Source organism: Vicia villosa, linkage group LG2 (assembly GCF_029867415.1).
Source record: "Vicia villosa cultivar HV-30 ecotype Madison, WI linkage group LG2, Vvil1.0, whole genome shotgun sequence".
NCBI lineage: Eukaryota > Viridiplantae > Streptophyta > Magnoliopsida > Fabales > Fabaceae > Vicia > Vicia villosa.
The window spans coordinates 189,210,765-189,229,647 of NC_081181.1; the positions used below are offsets into that span (position 1 = coordinate 189,210,765).

At 28.5% G+C, this 18,883-nt stretch overlaps 1 protein-coding gene across 2 annotated transcripts; it reads right to left on the reverse strand.

Moving 5' to 3' along the window:
* Nucleotides 1-6,539: 6,539 nt before the first annotated feature.
* LOC131647711 (homeobox-leucine zipper protein HDG11-like) lies at nt 6,540-11,367 on the reverse strand. Of its 2 annotated transcripts, none has more exons than XM_058917565.1 (11): nt 11,229-11,367; nt 10,658-10,810; nt 10,398-10,515; nt 9,845-10,033; nt 9,065-9,535; nt 8,861-8,962; nt 8,547-8,756; nt 8,272-8,452; nt 7,907-8,175; nt 7,725-7,814; nt 6,540-7,489 (listed from the first exon to the last, which is right to left on the reverse strand). In XM_058917565.1, the coding sequence occupies exons 2-11, from the start codon at nt 10,789-10,791 to the stop codon at nt 7,055-7,057; spliced, it is 2,199 nt and encodes a 732-aa protein (XP_058773548.1). In that variant the 5' UTR covers nt 10,792-10,810; nt 11,229-11,367; the 3' UTR covers nt 6,540-7,054. The 2 variants fall into 2 exon arrangements, with proteins under 2 accessions (XP_058773548.1, XP_058773549.1); XM_058917566.1 differs by having other exon boundaries at nt 11,225-11,354.
* Nucleotides 11,368-18,883: the final 7,516 nt, after the last annotated feature.

Consider the following 18,883-nt stretch of genomic DNA (forward strand, 5'->3'; position numbering starts at 1 on the left):
TTAATTTTTCTAAATGTTGAGTTTTTATTAAACATATGTTTATTCAATTTGAAGTAAATTTTATTTTGAGACTATGAAATCTTGTTAAATTTTTTTTATAATTTCCACTACAATGTGTCTAAGTCATGACCATTGTTTTATGTTGAGATTGTGTGACACCCTATTGGTAAGAATATACTTTGATTATTTTATAAAATACGCATAGGATGATTAGGTTGTTACTCATCCTATTATATTTCTTTCTTTGGGTAAATTTATTGATTCCCATATTTCATTGTCTTCTAAAGCTTTGATTTCTTGAGCCATAACGTGTTTCCATTATTTTATTTTGATTGTTTGAATATAAGATTTAAGTTCTTCATCATTAGTGACGGTTGTAAGGTAAGCTCTATTCTTGGGTGAAAATTTATTATAATTTATAAAATTTAATATAGGATATGGCAAAGTTAAAGATAGATTAGATAATGATGCCTTGCGATTCGGGTTTGTGTTCACATTATAGTAGTAAAGAATTTTCAAGTAATATGGGGGTTATCTTTTTCTAGGCGGTAAATCATGGTTATTTTCTAATGTTTAGTATGTTTATGATTGTATTGGTACTCACCCTCATTTGTAGTACCCTCTTGATAAAAAAATAATCTGATATTATCATGTTCTACAACTATGTTTTAGTTTCTACATTATCATGAATAAAATCTTCTGCAATAGGATTTCTTACATTTTTCATAGTTATCAAGTTCATTAGAAATTTAATTTATATTATATGTTATTATGTATGATATTTAACATTAACACTGATGCTTTATGTTTCTTCTTCAATGAATATTATTTAATCATTGAAGAATTGTATTACATAATTTAATCTCATGTTATCCTTTTGTAGTATATAAGGATATACATGTTCAAAGAAAAGTACATATATAAATGTATAACAAGAATGAGTATGCCGATTATAAAATTTACATTCCTTTTGTCCTTGTGGATATTTAGTGAAAACACATTTCTCATCTATTGATTCAAACTAATCTACTTGGTTGCACAATTTTTTTGTGTGTAACACAAGCAACCAAAGTTTCTGAAATGCTCAAAATTTAGGGATATGTTAAAAAAAGTGAAGTGATTCCTTTATTGGCTGATACTGGTGTTCTATTTATGAGATATGTTGTTTTTAACACGCAATCTCCCTAAAAATGTAGCGGAAGGTTTGCTTGGAAACACAAGGCTCTAGTTATGTTCAAAATCTTCCTATATTTGTGATCAACACAATCATTTTTCGTAGGTGTTGATACACAAGTGGTTTCATGTATACTTATTTTTTGTTGTATAAATCATTAAAACTTTGAGTTAATAAATTATGTATCATTATCACTCATAATCCTTTTGATGTGCTTATTAAATTGTTTCTTAATCATGTTGCAAAAAATAACTAAATGATGCAGAGTTTCAGTTTTGCTTTTTATTAGGGAAACTCAAGTTCCACAAGTATAATCATCTATAATGGTTAGAAATTAATGAAAATCATTATCTACATTATTGTGGTATTTTTCTCTAAAGATCTCAATGAATTAGACCAAAAGGTGTTTCAAATTTATTATTACTTAAAGGAAATGAATCTGTGATTTGTATTGATCTATATGCACATCATAACAATCAAAATAATTTTAATCAAAATTTCAATAATTTGAATGTCCTAAGTGGATGGATTCCACATTATTACATGCCACAAATTTGCTAAATTCTTCTTAATTGTCCCTAAAAATCCATGTTAAAATTGCTTTGTAAACACATAAACCTCTTCATGCAAGTCACCTAATCCAATCTTCCTCTTCGAAGCTATGTCCTGAATAATGTAGGAATCGTTGTCATAAGTGACAATACATTTTAAATCCGTAGCTAGTTTATGGATAGAGATCAAATTGCATTTATAATCAAGAAATAAAATGACATTACTAAAAAAAGTCATTGGATAAATTCAAATCTTCCACGATGTCAGTTAATGTTAATCTCCAATGAGAGAGATTATATGAAATGGTTTATCTATCATTTTGAATCTTCACAATAGATCTTAAAGGATTCACATGATGTGATGCACCGCTATCAAGGATCCATATAATATTATCCTTAAACTTAATAATTCATGTTGTCATGTGAATTGGGAGAGGGTAAAATAGGAATAACTTAAATAAGAGAAATTAGGTGTTCTTTTAAATAGAAAATAGTGAGGGTTGAGAGACTTTTACATTACGTAGAATTGAGAGAAATAGAGAAAAGGAGGCAAAGGAAAATAGGAAGCTAAGGGTTCAAAGGAAAAAAGAATCCACCATTGTTGCAATGTTTTGTTGGAAATTAAGGTAAAAGAGGGAGATTACTCTATTATTAGCGTATATTGTAAGAAAGGTAGAAAGGGATCCTCACTCTCCTATAGGTTGAATTCTCCATTGTTGTATGTTATGAGTTCTTGATTGTGAATGTGTGAAATGCATGCCAATTAACATGTTAATATATAATTTAGTGCTATGTTATATGCTGATTTTTAGCCATGTGTCGTTGTTGTGACGTTACAAGTTGTTGATTCGGAAGAGTGAGTCAGTAAATAGTTTCATGTTTGATAAGGGAACGTCGGGAGTGGACAAGATTAGTAACATAACTTTGATGTCCAAATTGGTACCACATGCATATAGGGTCGAGGTGTTGTCACATTGCATACATGTTCGTATTATGATTTAATGATTGTGGCCGGTGTGAATGAATTATCTGTTTGATAAAGGTTGTTGTTTATTCTACCCTTTCTTATCTTTTGCATTGCTAACATAATTTAGCGTATTCTCATCCCTTTGTTGTGTTGTTTGTGTGTGGATTCACTCTGCGTACAAATACCCAAGAATAGGAGTAGTAGCTGTTGTGAGTTGGAGGACTATTGTGAAGCTTCCTCGTTTATTATTTTTAGTTTATCATCGGTCAATGCTTCGATTTTGTAATATCGAGAACAGGGCATTTTAATCATTGAATTATGTTGTTTCAATTAAGCTTTTTCAAAACTGATGAGACATTTGAAGTTTATGTTAATTATTTGAATTCTGTTGTGAGTTCTTATTTATAATTGAGGAGTTTTAAAATTATTTGAAAAGTATGCATGTTATGTTGAGTAGCATCCTAAAATGATAACTTTATTCTTTTAAATTAAGAGTCACAGTTTTAGGGTGTTACATTTTCCATTATTTGCAATAAGTTTTCTTTATGTCATATCTAGGTTTGATGCCTCTTTCCTTTGTTATGGTTAGTAGTTGGTACAAAAATATGGAATATTCTCATAGTCTGTGTCTATAAAAAAAAAGAAAATCATGTTCTTTCAACAGGGATTCAATCTCCTCATAAAATGATCAATTAATCTATCAAATATTGACTTGTTAATAAGAGCAACAGTAGATATGAATATATATTGGGCACCAATTTTCTTAGTATAACTTGTAAATATGTATCCAAATATGTGATGGAGATTGATGTTTCATGTTTGGATTGACGTCTATCATCCAAGAAAACAATTTGAGAAAACTCGGGTTTAGATTCCACAAACTGATTGATCCAATACTTTGGACATCTTCAGGTAAGGAGAAAGAGGACTCGTAATAACCTTTTTACAAAGATAAGATACTCCAATTTTTCTAAATAATTTCACGAGGATAGCTTGATACTCAAGGCTTGGACTTTTATCAGAGTTACAAGCCAAATAATACGTCCATGAAGTTTATGCTTATGAATTTCCAATCCAACAAAACACTCATTTCAAAATTGTGATTGTAAGATGATCACCATTAAATACTTATTAGGATACCACAAACCTTATTTAAGACTTGTGCAAAAGTTTTATTCTACGCCAATGATTTAGGGTGTGAGGGAGATTGTAAAAATCATTCGCACATACATCTTAATTTATTCAATTGAAAATGTATGAAAGAACAATGTATAAGAAATTAAGAATGAATATAAACTATATGAAAACATCATTGTAAAGCTTTTTCATGAGTTTCTAAGTCATCGCTCATCGACGACACATCTTACTTTGTTATTAAAAAATTTAAAAAATTTATTTTTTTCAAAAACAATTGATCACCTCCATATATTTGGATTCATAATATGGACTAGGTCCATTTAAGGGTGGCAAAACAGGCTGTGACCCACCTGGCCGGCCCGCCCACCCGTCATAAAATGGCGGGTTGGGTTGAGATTTTGGGCTCACCGCTCAGCAAAGCTTACCCCGACAAAACCCACCGCCCGCCAAAATCCTCACACCTATTCGTTCAGTTCGTCCCGCCTTAAGTTCGTCCTTTTTTAGTTAACTCTAGCAATTCGAATTCTTGATAGTTTTATTTTATACATTGATTTGTGAATATATACAACACTTTTTAAAGTAAAATTTGTTAAAAATATATTTTTATAAAAAATTGTACTAAAAAATAAATGAAAAATTCAATTGAAAGATAAAAAATAAAAAATAGGCAAACAAGCCCGCCAACCCGCTACCTTGGCGAGGCAGACTTAATTTTTATGTCCATTTATTCTTGGTGGGCTTGTACGCCCCGTTTTTTTTTTTACGGGCTTAAGTCGGGACAGACGGGCTTGTTCTAAAAAAAAAATTATATTTCTTTTTTTTTTTAAACAAAATATTAAAGGTTTACAATTCTTTACAAAATCATGTTAAATTGACCCAAAATTTTACTCCTAATTTATTATGCATACACACACAATTGATATTAATGCTATTAGAGGAATCTAACCCAAATTCCACATGACTATAACTCATTTTACCGTACTCCCTCTGTCCCAAATTATAAGAGAAAATTGCTTTTTAGATTCATTGAATAATTAATGTATTTGGTCTACATAAAGACCAGATACATTAATTCTTCAATGAATCTAAAAAGTGATTTTCTCTTATAATTTGGGACGGAGGGAGTACCTACTAAGAAAAACTATAGTATAGCACATGCACAGTTGTAACCCTATAACAAAACAGCAAAATGAAAAAAAAAATCATGATAGGAAGAAAAACTCCTTGAGCAACCATAATTAACATGAGAACCCATGATGAATGAGATATGATGAAGTTAGTTATGAGGTATTTAAAAGGCTGCAAAATTTATGCATTGAATGAAAGTGAATGGATATGTTATTTCAACTATCCTCACTGCACATCAATATGTCAACCTAAATTCAGCAATATGTCATCTTTTATTCAAGTTTCCATTACTCTCTTGAAAATGCATGGAGCCCATTAATGATGTCAAGCCACAAAAAAGTACTTAAACTGTCAATATCTGCCTCCTCTACACCCTTTGTATAAAATCCCTGACCCACTTTGTAGAAAGGTTGTAATGTAGATGAAATTCATATTGGTTTTAATGAAATGATTATTTTTTCTATTTAATGGGTTGTATTAATTTCTTGTTAATCAATTCAATTCAATTCAATTTAAAGTGGTTTGCATTTAATTACTTTTTGTTTTTATTCATTTATTATATGGGATATTTAATATATACCATAAAATAAAAAATAAAAAATAAAAAATAAAAAATCTCATAATTAAATTACAAGTCACAAATATAAAATAATAGTATAATATTAACAATATTATTGACTTTTTTAATATTACAACAATATTTCTTGAGCAATAAATTTCTTAAATTTATTGATGTAGAATTCGAAAAATATACATCATATAATAATTAATTTTTATTGAAAATGACATATGAAAGAGAGTTATAAATAGAAGGTGACATATGATAGAGAATAATAAAAAAATTAATAAACGGAAGGTGACATATGATAGAGAATAATAAAAAAATTTAATAAGAAAATAAAAGTTAAATAAGTTAGATCAATAAATCCACACACACGTCTAAGTTCATATAAATGTTAATATACAGGGAACATAAAAATTTATAAATAAAAATGTATTATGAAAAATGATAGCAACTTGTTAGTTATCAAAAAAAATGTGATAGCTAGCAACTATTTTCTAATACACTATTTTTAATACTTTCTCAATTAAAATAAAAAAATTTCTTATAAATAAAAAAATGCTTGTAGAAAACTAAAAATGAGTATTTTAATGTTTCTCTATTATTTAAATGAAAATTTATTTTATAAACACAATATAAAATTTGACACAATATAGACACACAAGGACAACAAATTCGATTTCATCATATATTTTATACGACATTAAATATGAAATTTAGTAAAGATCCTTTGTTTCAATTTGCAGGTAATTTTTTCCGATCTTTTACTCATACTTTTGTAATCAGGTTTGAGAACTTTAGTTCTTTTTCAATATATTCTTGCTTAAAAAAAACTACATTAAATATGATGTCATATTATGTGTGTTCAAATAACAATATTCATACTTATGTAAATTCCAAAAAAAAAAAAAATTAAAATCCACACTTTTTTAGTGTATTTCAAGTTACAAAATTTTCGGTTGAGTTATTATGATTCTTTAAAACCACTCTACCATCTTACATCACACAAAATTTCCCTTTAGTAATTTTCACTGCACCAATAAATATTGAATGAGAGAAAAAGAAGATAGCAAGAGAGTTATTACAACCAAATGTCATTCATGAATATTAAAGTCTCTGCCACAAGAAGTCAATGCCCGAACCATACACAATTTTCATGCCTTATCTAAAATTCTAGACTAGCAAGTAACCAACTATGGTGCGATCTTGACTCCTTCTAAACACACCAATAAAAAAAAACCACTAGTACTTTAGTTTAATCCAAACCCTAAAACCAATGGTGTGAAATTTTTTATCAACCAAAATATTGCTCTACCAGCAAGAACAGCAACAGCAGCAAAAGAGCAGTACATAATTTATAACGAGTCTTTTTGTGATGAATGTCTTTGCTGAGAAAGCATTCAAGTCTCTCAACTAACTAAAAAACTTGATATTGATTACTACTACTACCAACAGCAACAAATAAACACTCTCTCTCTCTCTTTCTTTCTATCAGGTTTCTGAAACCATATTTAAGAATATTATAAATATATTCATCAAGAACTAGGGCAATTCAAAGCAGCTTTTATGTGTTGGACTGTCTCACTAATAAGTCCATTCACAGTTGCAACAGACTCCATGTTAAGTTTTGCAGATGGTAAACTGCTTACCATTATTTGAAATGCAACTGTTATCAATGATCCTCCGCTATTATTTCCTATGTTTGTGACTGTGCTTGTTGATGCTCCGTCGCCATTATTATTACCATTATTACTATTATTATTGCTGTGGATTGCGGTGTTGTCGCTTTGGTTTCCGTCGGATGTAATTGTGAAACCGGACGGGAGTAATGGAATGTAGGACGGGTCTTCTCCGCTCATTGCTATGTTGATAGCTGGTAAATCGACCGGACAATAGACTACTAGTGAACCTGATGAGTCCACACAGCTTTCTTGAAGTATCAGCATGTTGTTCTGACTTGTATTAAAAGCCTGCCAAATTTTAAAATAAACAAAATATGTTAGAAACAACGAAAATGGACAAGGCGTGTTCATTATGGAGATATCTGCAAGCTGTGTCTCTGTTTGGAATGGAGACACAGCCTCCAGAAGTTGAACTCGTGACCTGTGTGACTTTCAGGTCACGAGGAGGGGTATAATGTTGCATTGCACCTTGAGAATCTAAAAAATATGGATTAAGAAAATAAATGAAGCATGTCTTACTTACCCTAAGAACAGAAATGCAGTTACCAGGGTGTGAACCATTTGCTATATGAGCAACTTCTTGAACAGCATTACCATTGGAAAGAACATCCCACTAATCAAAAACATAAAAAGAAATGCCATTAATTCTATAAGGGAATTTTATAGGTAACATAAAATAGTACTAATTAAAAATATATAACAAACCTGAGATCTTTTCCTTTCATCTTTGAAGAAATTGAAAACATGTTGTGGAGGAAGAGGTAACCAAATGGTAGTAGCTGCACTTAGCACAATACCATTAGGCTGACCAGGATCTGTACTCTTTCTAACAGTAACTCTGACTCCAATCTCATTCACAGCTGAAAGTGTGGTCCATCTATGACTAGCTGATGCACTTATACTTGCACAGAAATTTGTTACCATCCTTTGTGCCAGTTTCATCATGCTCCTTTTTCCCTCAGGTGATGGAATCACTGAAAAATTCCAAAAACCTCACCAGTTACTTTGTGATTTCAGTTACATTGCGATTGCGAACCTGCAATTTAAAACTATGAATATGTATATATTACCTCCTCCGAGATCGCGGGTAGAATTGGCAGACACCATGAGACAAGCAAGTCTTTCACACATTCTTTGAAGAGTGGTGAGCCATCTTTCAGCACCAAATGCAACACCACTATGGATAACATTTCTATAAAGCCTATGAACTGGGGTTTTATCTTCAATCTCAACATGTTCAACCCAAGTAACCTATAAAATATAGAAAAGTTACTCAAATTGCATCATATTATAATGGAATGAAATTGATGTATTGTTAAATTAAAGGCTGCTAATTAGTAATTACCTTGGAATATCCATTAGGCATGTCTTGAATGAAGCAACCGGACGGAAGACGATGGCATCGAAATTGTGAACCGAATTGGTTGTCATTAGGAAAATCATATGAAACATCAACTATAGCCCATAAACCTTGCTCAATTTGTTGACAGTGGCGCAGAAAGTAGAATTCTCTAATAGGCACAAATGGTGAAAGCACTTGCAACTCTTCATACATCTAAAAATTTCAAAAGAAAAAATCATTCAAACATATAAGAATACCGTGTTTGACGAATTTTCTAATGTCAAAATATGTTTTCAGATTCAGACTATTAAACATACCAGTTGCATAGAACCACTATATCCACCCATCATTCCAGGAACAATATTTTCGATTGTCTTCGCCATTGTCACAATAGTAGGAAAAAGCTCCATCCACTTGTTCTACAAAATCAATCACGAAATTCGCATAATTAAGTTGATTAAATTGAAGTTATGAATTCAAATCTAAAAAGAACTGAAGCAATTAATGTAACAAGTTCTTACTGGATCCATAAACATTTCAACCAAAGTTAAACTATTCATGATAACAACACCAGAATCCCTAGAAGCTTCAATCCGAATATTCGGATTCTTCAACCGATTACCAGTCTTATCAAACATCATAGCATAGGCATCAAGGTTAAGAACATCTTTTCCATCAGTGTTTGACTTCATCCACAAAGGATCATCAGTCTGCAAAAGCCTAACCAGTTCACCCATGGCACTTGTAGCAAGGTCAGACATGTGCGACTTTTCGAGATCAGAAAGACAAGCAGGTTGGTAAGGAACCATTGGCATGTTTGATGAACTTCCTGGTAGAAGATCAAGATCAAGTGAAGGTCCTCCAACCATTCCTTGTCCACCAAAATTTCCCATTGATAAATCCAATGATGACATGTGCATTGGTGAAACTGGTGGAAGCTGTGAAATTGGTCTTCCAATGTATTTTGCAGCAATGCTAGATACTCTATCAAGCTACATTGTTCAAAAATCACCAAAAATTGATTAAATTATAATCTGCAACAACAATTGTAGCCGCAAAACAACGGAATTTGAAGTCTCCGTTAGATAAACCACATTTTGGTTTCCCGAACGCGCTAACAATTTAAAACTCGAATTAAATGTGTTAGTTTCTAAAATTAAACACATTTTTATAGGAACTAAACTTAAATAATAGTAATTTTATAAAAACCAAAAGTATATCCAAAAATTTTATAGGAAGTTAATGAGAATGAATGAATAAACACTTTGCATTAGATGAAGCTTGATGAATTTTTTTTTTACCTCCTCTTTGAGTTGAGCATTTTCAATTCTCAACTTTTGTTCATCAAAGTAACATTCATCATTGATTGGAGGACCACCACAGGAGGGGCAGATGACATTTTTAAGGGCTTCCCTTATAGCTATATTCTCACATCTTATTTTATCATTCTCTGCCCTTAGTGAACAATTTTCACCTCTTTCATGTTGTGCCTGTTTTGTTCAAACCAAAGAAAAATCATTGTAAAATTATACATAAATATAATAATCTCTTGTATACTAGTGCAAGTTGAGACCCAACATACCTAAACTTTATAATTCACCATAAAAACATACACACAAACCCTGACCCGTGAGAGTCAAGACAAACAAACCCGACCAGTGTAATTAGTCGAGACTCAACTTATCTAAACTTTATAATTCACCATAAAAACAAACACACACAAACCCTGAACTGTGAGGGTCGAGACCTGACTTACCTAAACTTTAAAATTTTAAAAAAAAAAACAAAAAAATTTACATAAAAAAATATTATTACACCCTAGACTTAATTAAACAAAAATAATATTAATAATACCTTCATCTGAGTCCTTCTGTTCTGAAACCAAAACTTGATCTGTCTAGGAGCCAAGGCTAATTCCCTGCTTAACTGCAACCTTTGTTTTTCATCAGGATGTGGACAATCCTTGAACATCCTGAAAAAAATAAATTAAAAAATCATTAAAAAAAAAGTTTTAAAATGGTCCAAAAGAATATAATATTTTCAACTGTTCATTAAAAAAGAGAGAAAGAAACACAAAAAAAAAAACAAAAGAAAAGATAAAAAGAGACTCTTACGATTCAAGCCTTTGAATCTGATTAGCAGTGTGACGGTGGTAACGTTTCTTTCTCCTCTGAGATTCAGAAGAACCATCATGGTGATGATGATGATGATCACCAGGGGACCCACTTCCTCCACTATGATACTCCATTACTCCTTCTGATCAAGTTCTGTACTTTTTTACAGCAAAAAAAAAAAACCATTAAGAAAAATATCAGAGAAAGCTTTCAAAGATGAGAATTGAAAAAAGATTAAAACTTTGTAACACAAAACGAAACGAATGTGATTATGTTTAAGTAAAATCCTTAAGGGCCGTAATAATATTAAGCTATATGGCTATGGCTATGGCTATTTTTCACATACGTTTAGCACTGATAGATGATGATAATGATATAATGGTGATGATGAAAAACTATAATAAATCAACAAAATAATTTATGGAAGAATAGTGGAGTGATTTTTGGAGTGAGTTATGAAGAATCTTATCTGAAAGAATAATTCATTCATATGATTATGATATGATTATTATTATGATGATTCAATCCAAGAAAAAAAAAACCATTAGAAAAAAAAAAAAAACTCACTCACCACTCTCTCTTGCACCCTTTGTTATTGTGCTATGAATGTTATACACTATGAAGAGAGTGTATAAATTTATATATATGATGAGAGAGTGAGAGGGTGTGTCAAAAGGTTTTCAAAAGAAAATGTAACCGATGGAAATGAATTTAAAGCATTGAGAAAGAAAAGGAAGAGACTTTAAGGTTCTATTCTATGCATTTTTTTTTGTCTAGTATTCTATGAATATTATACAACATCACATTTTAACTATTTTTTTTTTTCTATTTTATAAATAAGATATTATCTGCGTTGAGTCGCCGACAACTCGCCGACAATTGCAAAGATTAATCTCTTGATTTCGATTGTTTAGTGGATTAAAATAGTCAAAATTTATAAATAATATTATTATTATTATTAAAAATATTTATTAAAAAAAAGAAAAAAAATCATATAATTTTTTGAAGGGTCTTTTTTTCTCTCTTAAATTTTCTTTGTCTAGGTGTGTCCCCCTTGATACTTAAATGACATCGCCGGTTTTTGGTCGCCGGTGCATTTACTGTTGAAATGACATAAATAACCTTAGCTAGGTTTTTTTTTTTGATGTTTTTTTTTTTCTTTCTCTTTCAGCATTTATGTTTGTGCCTTAATTCTCTTTCTTTTGTTTTAATTTTTGCATACTAAGGTCACATACACACACGTTGCAATTTGTGTAAAAGTCAAACGTTGGTGTCCTATTGGAGGAGTTAAGGAATAGAATACACCAAAGTGTGTCATTTTTTCTCTCTTGGTTCTCAATTTTAGCAATGGATGACACATATGATTCATGGTTGTGGTAACATTTTTATTTTCTAGCTGTTCTCAATTCAATTCTTGGGTTTGGAATAAAGACATCATTGATAAATAAACTAGTATTATTAATCTAGTCATATATAAATTATAGGGCAAATAAGACATTAATTAAATGTATTATATTTTGGTACAAAGTATTGATTTATTTAAAAACTTTAGGGATTTATTTATTATTACCATTAAATTTTAAAGTTAGGAAGATATATTGAATATATTATGGTAATAAAAAAAAGATATTTCAAAATAAGTATTAAAAGTATTCAAACTCAAATACATAAATTAAATTTGACTTGCATAAAATATTCAATATACATAAAAATCAGTGAGCAACTTTAGTATTAAAAAACAATTAACATGGCCTATGCATTATTCACAAAAAAACATAAACATGAGTTGTTTTTGACTATTTTATTAATTAAAAAGATAATTTTGTAGAATTCATAAATCTTTTAAGAAGTACTTTCTCCACTTTTTATTATACGTGACTTTGATAAAATATTTATTTTAAAATAAATTATTTATTATGAATCCATGATATTACTACAATTTTTTATTTTATTCTTAAATATTTATTATTCTATTTTTTTAATGATTTTAATTTATCTTTTACCTATCATTAATGAAGAATAATATTATAAAATTCTTCATAATTTTTTTATACAACAATCATTATATTTATTAATAATCTTAAAATAGTCAAAACCATTTATTTAAACAATTTTTTATTCAACAATCATAATTTACTTTTGGCTTTCTATTCAATTATAATTTCTTCAAACAATTTTTTATTTCATCAATAATACAATTTAGTTAATATTTTATTATTAATAATATTATTATTATTATAATATTTGTAAAACTATTAATTATTATTTATTTTATTTTTTTAACTCAAAAAATTGTACAATTTATAAATTGTTAATAAAACATGCATGAACTTTGGCCCTTTTTTATTTTCCTAAGCATGTCCATTAAACTCTAACCTTAATAGATGCAATTGTAAATTTTAGTCAAGAGAATCAATTTAGTTTTATTTCTTAATACTTTAAGTTATTATTTATCTTATTTATTTAGTTCAAAAATACTATATATAAATCACAACCTTATTACACTTAATTATATAAAACAATTAAAATTATAGCTTAAATTCTACTGTATTAAGACTTTGACGTGTATTTATTTTAATTATATTTATTTATCTTACTCAATAGTATTTATCTTGTTTATTGATGTAATAAAACTCTAGCTCTAATCAATTGTAATGTAAAATAAAATTTGAATTATATTCTACTATCTTTTAACACCTTATTAAAACTTATGGTTCATAGTTTTAAGTAGTTTAAAATTTTCAGATAAGTACATATCAAGACATGTTTTATTGAATTCTATAATAATATGATTGAATTATTATAATTACATTTATAAGTGATGATAATCATCTCTTCATTATTAAGTTGTAATGTTTCAAAGATAAATACCACATTGATTTTAAAATCTAAAGTTTTGAAATGAAATTGAGTAAATAAAACAAGTTTGAATTGATAACAAGCAATTACATTTTTTTATTTGTTTTGTTCATTAAAATCATATTGCAGATATAAAATTAATTAAAAAAATATTATGATACTGTGTGCGATATAAAAAATATTTATTTACGGTATAAAATAATATATGAAAAAAACTTCCTTATTCAAAAACATCTCATTAAAATCCTGTCTTTTTTGTTAGTCAATTTATAAATATAGAAAAAATATATTTCTTATGGATAATGTATACTAGTACAGTAGTATATACAATTTTTTTGTCTACGGTAAAAATGATTTAATTGTTTGTTAAAAAAAAAAAAAAACTACTTCGTGTAACAATTTACACTATTTCGATTGAGTATCTTTGTAATTAATGAATAATATAGACAAACTATTGAAATAATATCATTAATTACACAATCAGCATTTAAAGTTATAATCTTAACGTCTCAGATATTGAAATGTAACAGTCAAACAATACATGTTTTATTTAGAATGTATTTCCGAAAAATGCGAAAACCAACGAACAAGAAAATTAAAAGTTTGACTGATTTGACTTTTTGTATTTATAATTTTCTATTTGACATTTTATTTATGATTCATACTTCAAATTAAAATATAAATATAAGTTATAGAGAATATTTAGGGGATGTTTGTGTGAGGGATTCTAAATTTATTCACAGGAATATATGTTATAATATTTTTTATTCTAATGTTTGTTTTAAATTTTAAGATATTATTAGTAAAGCATTCAGTGCGTTCGCACGGTTTGTACAATGTTAATATATCTATGATCATATATATATATATATATATATATATATATATATATATATATATATATATATATATATATATATTACACAATCAAATTTTTTTCATTCATAAAAGGTGCAATACTTGCGTGTCCACCACGCTACGCAACCCGTGTGTCCATTTATAAAAATAATTGTATTAACAATTGATTTTTTTTCGTTTATAAAAATTATTACAACTTATTCCCATTCATAAAAATAATTCTATCAACGGTAGACTTTTCCCGTTTATAAAAATGATTGTATCAACACTAAACTTTTTCCCGTTTATAAAAATATTTATAACTTATTCCCGTTTTATAAAAATAATGATATCAACCGTTAACTTTCTCCGTTTATAGAAATATTTGTAAATTATTCTCATTTATAAAAAAATAATTGTATCAACAATTGACTTTTTTCTATTTATAAAAATATTAGTAATTTGTTCCCATTTTATTAAAATAATTGTATTAATAATTGACTTTTTTTTTTCGTTTACAAAAATATTTGTAACTTATTTAAGTCTATAAAAATAATTGTATCAAAAAGGTAGACTTTTTCCGTTTATAAAAGTAATTATATGAACAGTTGATTTTTTTCATTTATAAATATATTTTTAACTTGAAATATCACTTGAAAGAACCTAAAAAGTCACAAAACATCCTAATATTTAACTTGAAACCTTTAATGGCTTATAAATAACAACATAGTGACACATATTTATTCTCAGGAATATAGGTTGGAATATTTTTCATTCCAATGTTTATTTTAAGTTTTAAAAAATTATACTTAGAAACTTTTTATTTTCGGGAATTTATTTTACATGTAATTTTGTCTCTTTATATTCTCTATAATAGTGAGAAGGAGAATAATAACTAACCACCTATAACTTCTCATTTTTAAATATTTTAATTTAAAATTTAAATTAAATATATTTTATAAATATTTCTAGAAAATTAAATTACTCACCAAACACATAGACAAAAATAAAATTCTCAATAATAATATTTTTGAAAATAATATTTCCATGATTATAATCTTAATCTCTGAGACAAACACACCCTTTACTATTTTCTCTTTTTTTTTTTTTTCAAAAACGTTGTAACAACAGTAAAACATTACAGCCTCCTCAAAAAAGAGTGTCCATTTTCAAAATAATTTTTTGGGTTATCACCACCGGTTTAGGTTCGGGTCAGTTCTGTCATTAAGTGTTCCAGAAACCTTCTGATCCCAATTGTGGAGATCGAACTGTAATTATCTACCGAGTCCAACGTCAATCACCACTGAACCAACTAACTATTGATATTTTATTTGTGCTTTATTATAAATACCTTTGACTTTCTAAAGTAGCTAATAAATTCAATTTGTCTATTTTATATGTTTATTTTTTAAAAATATCTTTTGTATATAAATTTATCAATCTCTCAGAAATATCTTTTATATATTAATATATTTTTATTTTAACCTTTCATATTTCAAAAAATTGACTTATATATATATATATATATATATATATATATATATATATATATATATATATATATATATATATATATATATATATATATATATATATATATATATATCATATGATACCAAGGTGTGAAAGTTTATTTTGACACCAAATCTCAATCGTTAAAAGAATTGATCAAACAGTCATATAAACGGCCAATTTTTTAGGCCAAAAAATAGGCTATATATCTTTTTTTTATTATTTAATTTAGGGTTAAATACGTTTTTAGTCCCTATAAATATGAGACCCTGCATTTTTAGTCCCTATAAATTTTCCTTCAATGAATGATCCTTCTAAAAATTTTATGCATGTAATTTCAGTCCCTGCTGTCAAACAAATGTGTATTTTAGAATGATTATTTTGCAGGCATGTTCATAATGTTTTAAAAAGTTCCTGAAAAAAAAAGAACTCAAAATTTAATTTCTAAGTTGAAATTTTCATTACTTTTATCATTATTTTTTGAAATTTGAAAAATTCATATTTAATTCTTCTTGTTTTAAAAAATTCTAAAACTCGGTAAATAAATATTTTACATTATTTTAAACATATATAAAAAAAATTATTCAAAAATTTAAAAATTAAAGGATAATTAATCAGCTTTTAAAATTTTAGATAATAGTAAGGACTGAAATTGCGTGCATAAAAATTTTAGAAGGACCATTCATTGAAGGAAAATTTTATAAGGACTAAAAATGCATGGTCGCATATTTATAGGGACTAAAAACGTCGAATCAATTTTTTTAACATTTGAAATTTGGTGCCAATTTAAACTTTGACACTTTGGTGTCAATTGATCCTATTCCTTAATATATATATATATATATATATATATATATATATATATATATATATATATATATATATATAATGTTCGGCGAATCATTTTATATATATATATATGACTTATATTTTATTATTTGGACTAAAAAAAGTAATTTTGTCTGAAATTCATGAATCATTTTAAGTTTTTTATTATAAAATTAATTATTTTTTTCAATTATATAATCTATTTCTACCTGCATCAATTCTAACCCAATCGTTATCACACTCCTTACTGACCGTTACGGCTTCAACTCACGTGCCGCACGAAGAACACATGGTCAAACTCACTAGCGTGGAATCTGGTCAACTCCCTCTGAACGCTACGGTCTGCTCATCCAAGATGCGAGTCACTTGGTGACTCAGCCCTACCAAGTAGGATCCTGGCAGTTTCCTGTTACTTGAGTCTCCAACAAATTTGGGCCAAATAGGAAATTTTTGTTAGAACATGATTTGTTCTGATCAATATTCTTAGTTTTGATGATAACAATGTATATGAATTTTGCTTGAGACAATGTGGTACTCTAACCCTTTGCAATTTCCATTTCAGGAAATATATAAAGAGTATGCACAAAATCAGCGCAAGAAGCACTGACTCAGAAGGTTCAAGTATGCAACATCAGAACATGCTCTCGCAAGACATCAGAAGATGGTCAAGCAGAATCAGAACATGGTCTATTGAAGCATCAGAAGAACTTGAGATCAGAAGCAGAAGCACTGAAGTTTTCATGGTATCACGCTAGAAGCTCTTCAAGGTCAGAAGACAAGAAGACGCTCTGCACCAAGTTGTTTGACTCTGATGATATTCAAACGTTGTTTACACAAACATCAGATCAGAAGCAAGTACAAGATGACAGGCTACGCTGAGTGACAAAAGGAACGTTAGAAGCTATTAAAGGCACCGTCAATTAAAGCAAGAAAAGCAAGGCTCGAGGTAGTTGACAAAAGAGTGAAACATTAAATGCAATGCTGTAAGGATCACGCAATGCATTAAATGCTCCCAATGGTCATCTTCTCAAACGCCTATAAATATAAGTTCTGATGAGAAGCTGAATACAACACTTTGCGCAAACTTACAGAAACGCTGTCAAATTCAAAAGCTCTCAAACTTCATCTTCAACCTTACTTCATTACTATTGTAATATCTTAGTGAGATTAAGCTTAAACTTAAGAGAAAAATCACAGTTGTGATAATAGCTTATTAAGAAGCATTGTAACTCTTATAAGAATTTGTTTACATTCATTTGGAAGAACTAGAGGAGATCAAGTTGTGATCGGATTCTCTAGAAAGTCTTAGAGGGTATCTAAGCATTGTGTTCCTAGAGTGATCAGGTTGTGATCAGAATACTCTAGAAGACTTAGAGGTTATCTAAGTGGAAAACCATTGTAATCTCGTGTGATTAGTGGATTAAATCCTCAGGTGAGGTAAATCACTCCAAGGGGGTGGATTGGAGTAGTTTAGTTAACAACGAACCAGGATAAAAATCATTATGCAAATTGTTTTTATCTTACAAGTTTTAAAGCTACACTTATTCAAACCCCCCCTTTCTAAGTGTTTTTCTATCCTTCAATTTTGGCCTAGCGTTGGGAGCTATAAATACCCTCTTTCTCTAGAGGATCGGGTCTTCAATATTCATTCCTTCACACCTATTCTTTGTACTAGCTCTCCTTGCTAGCATTCTCACTTTAGTATCAAAGTACCTTGCAAGTACACCCCCTAGTTCACACAAGACCGTAGTTTCAGGCCCTGACGATCCATTCTGATCAGGTAAGATTATATATATATATATATATATATATATATATATATATATATATATATATATATATATATATATATAATGAATCATTTAAATTGAGGTAAAATGAATAATATCACTATAGTAAATAAAATAATTTAATATAAATCTTTCACCCTTGCCAACGAACATTTGAGGTGTAAATTTTATTACAAAATTATGACTTCACATAATGACCAGTCAAGGTGTAAACTATAAACGCGGTACATTTCAATTTTATTTAAAAAAATACTAAATAATCTCTGGGCAGTGCTCAAAACCGAAGAAAAAGTTATGATTAACCCCTTTCAAATCTCATCATGTTCATTTAGCATTTTATTTTATATTTTATTTTATTTATGACTTATTCTCTCGGTTAAGCTAACAACTAAAGGGAAAG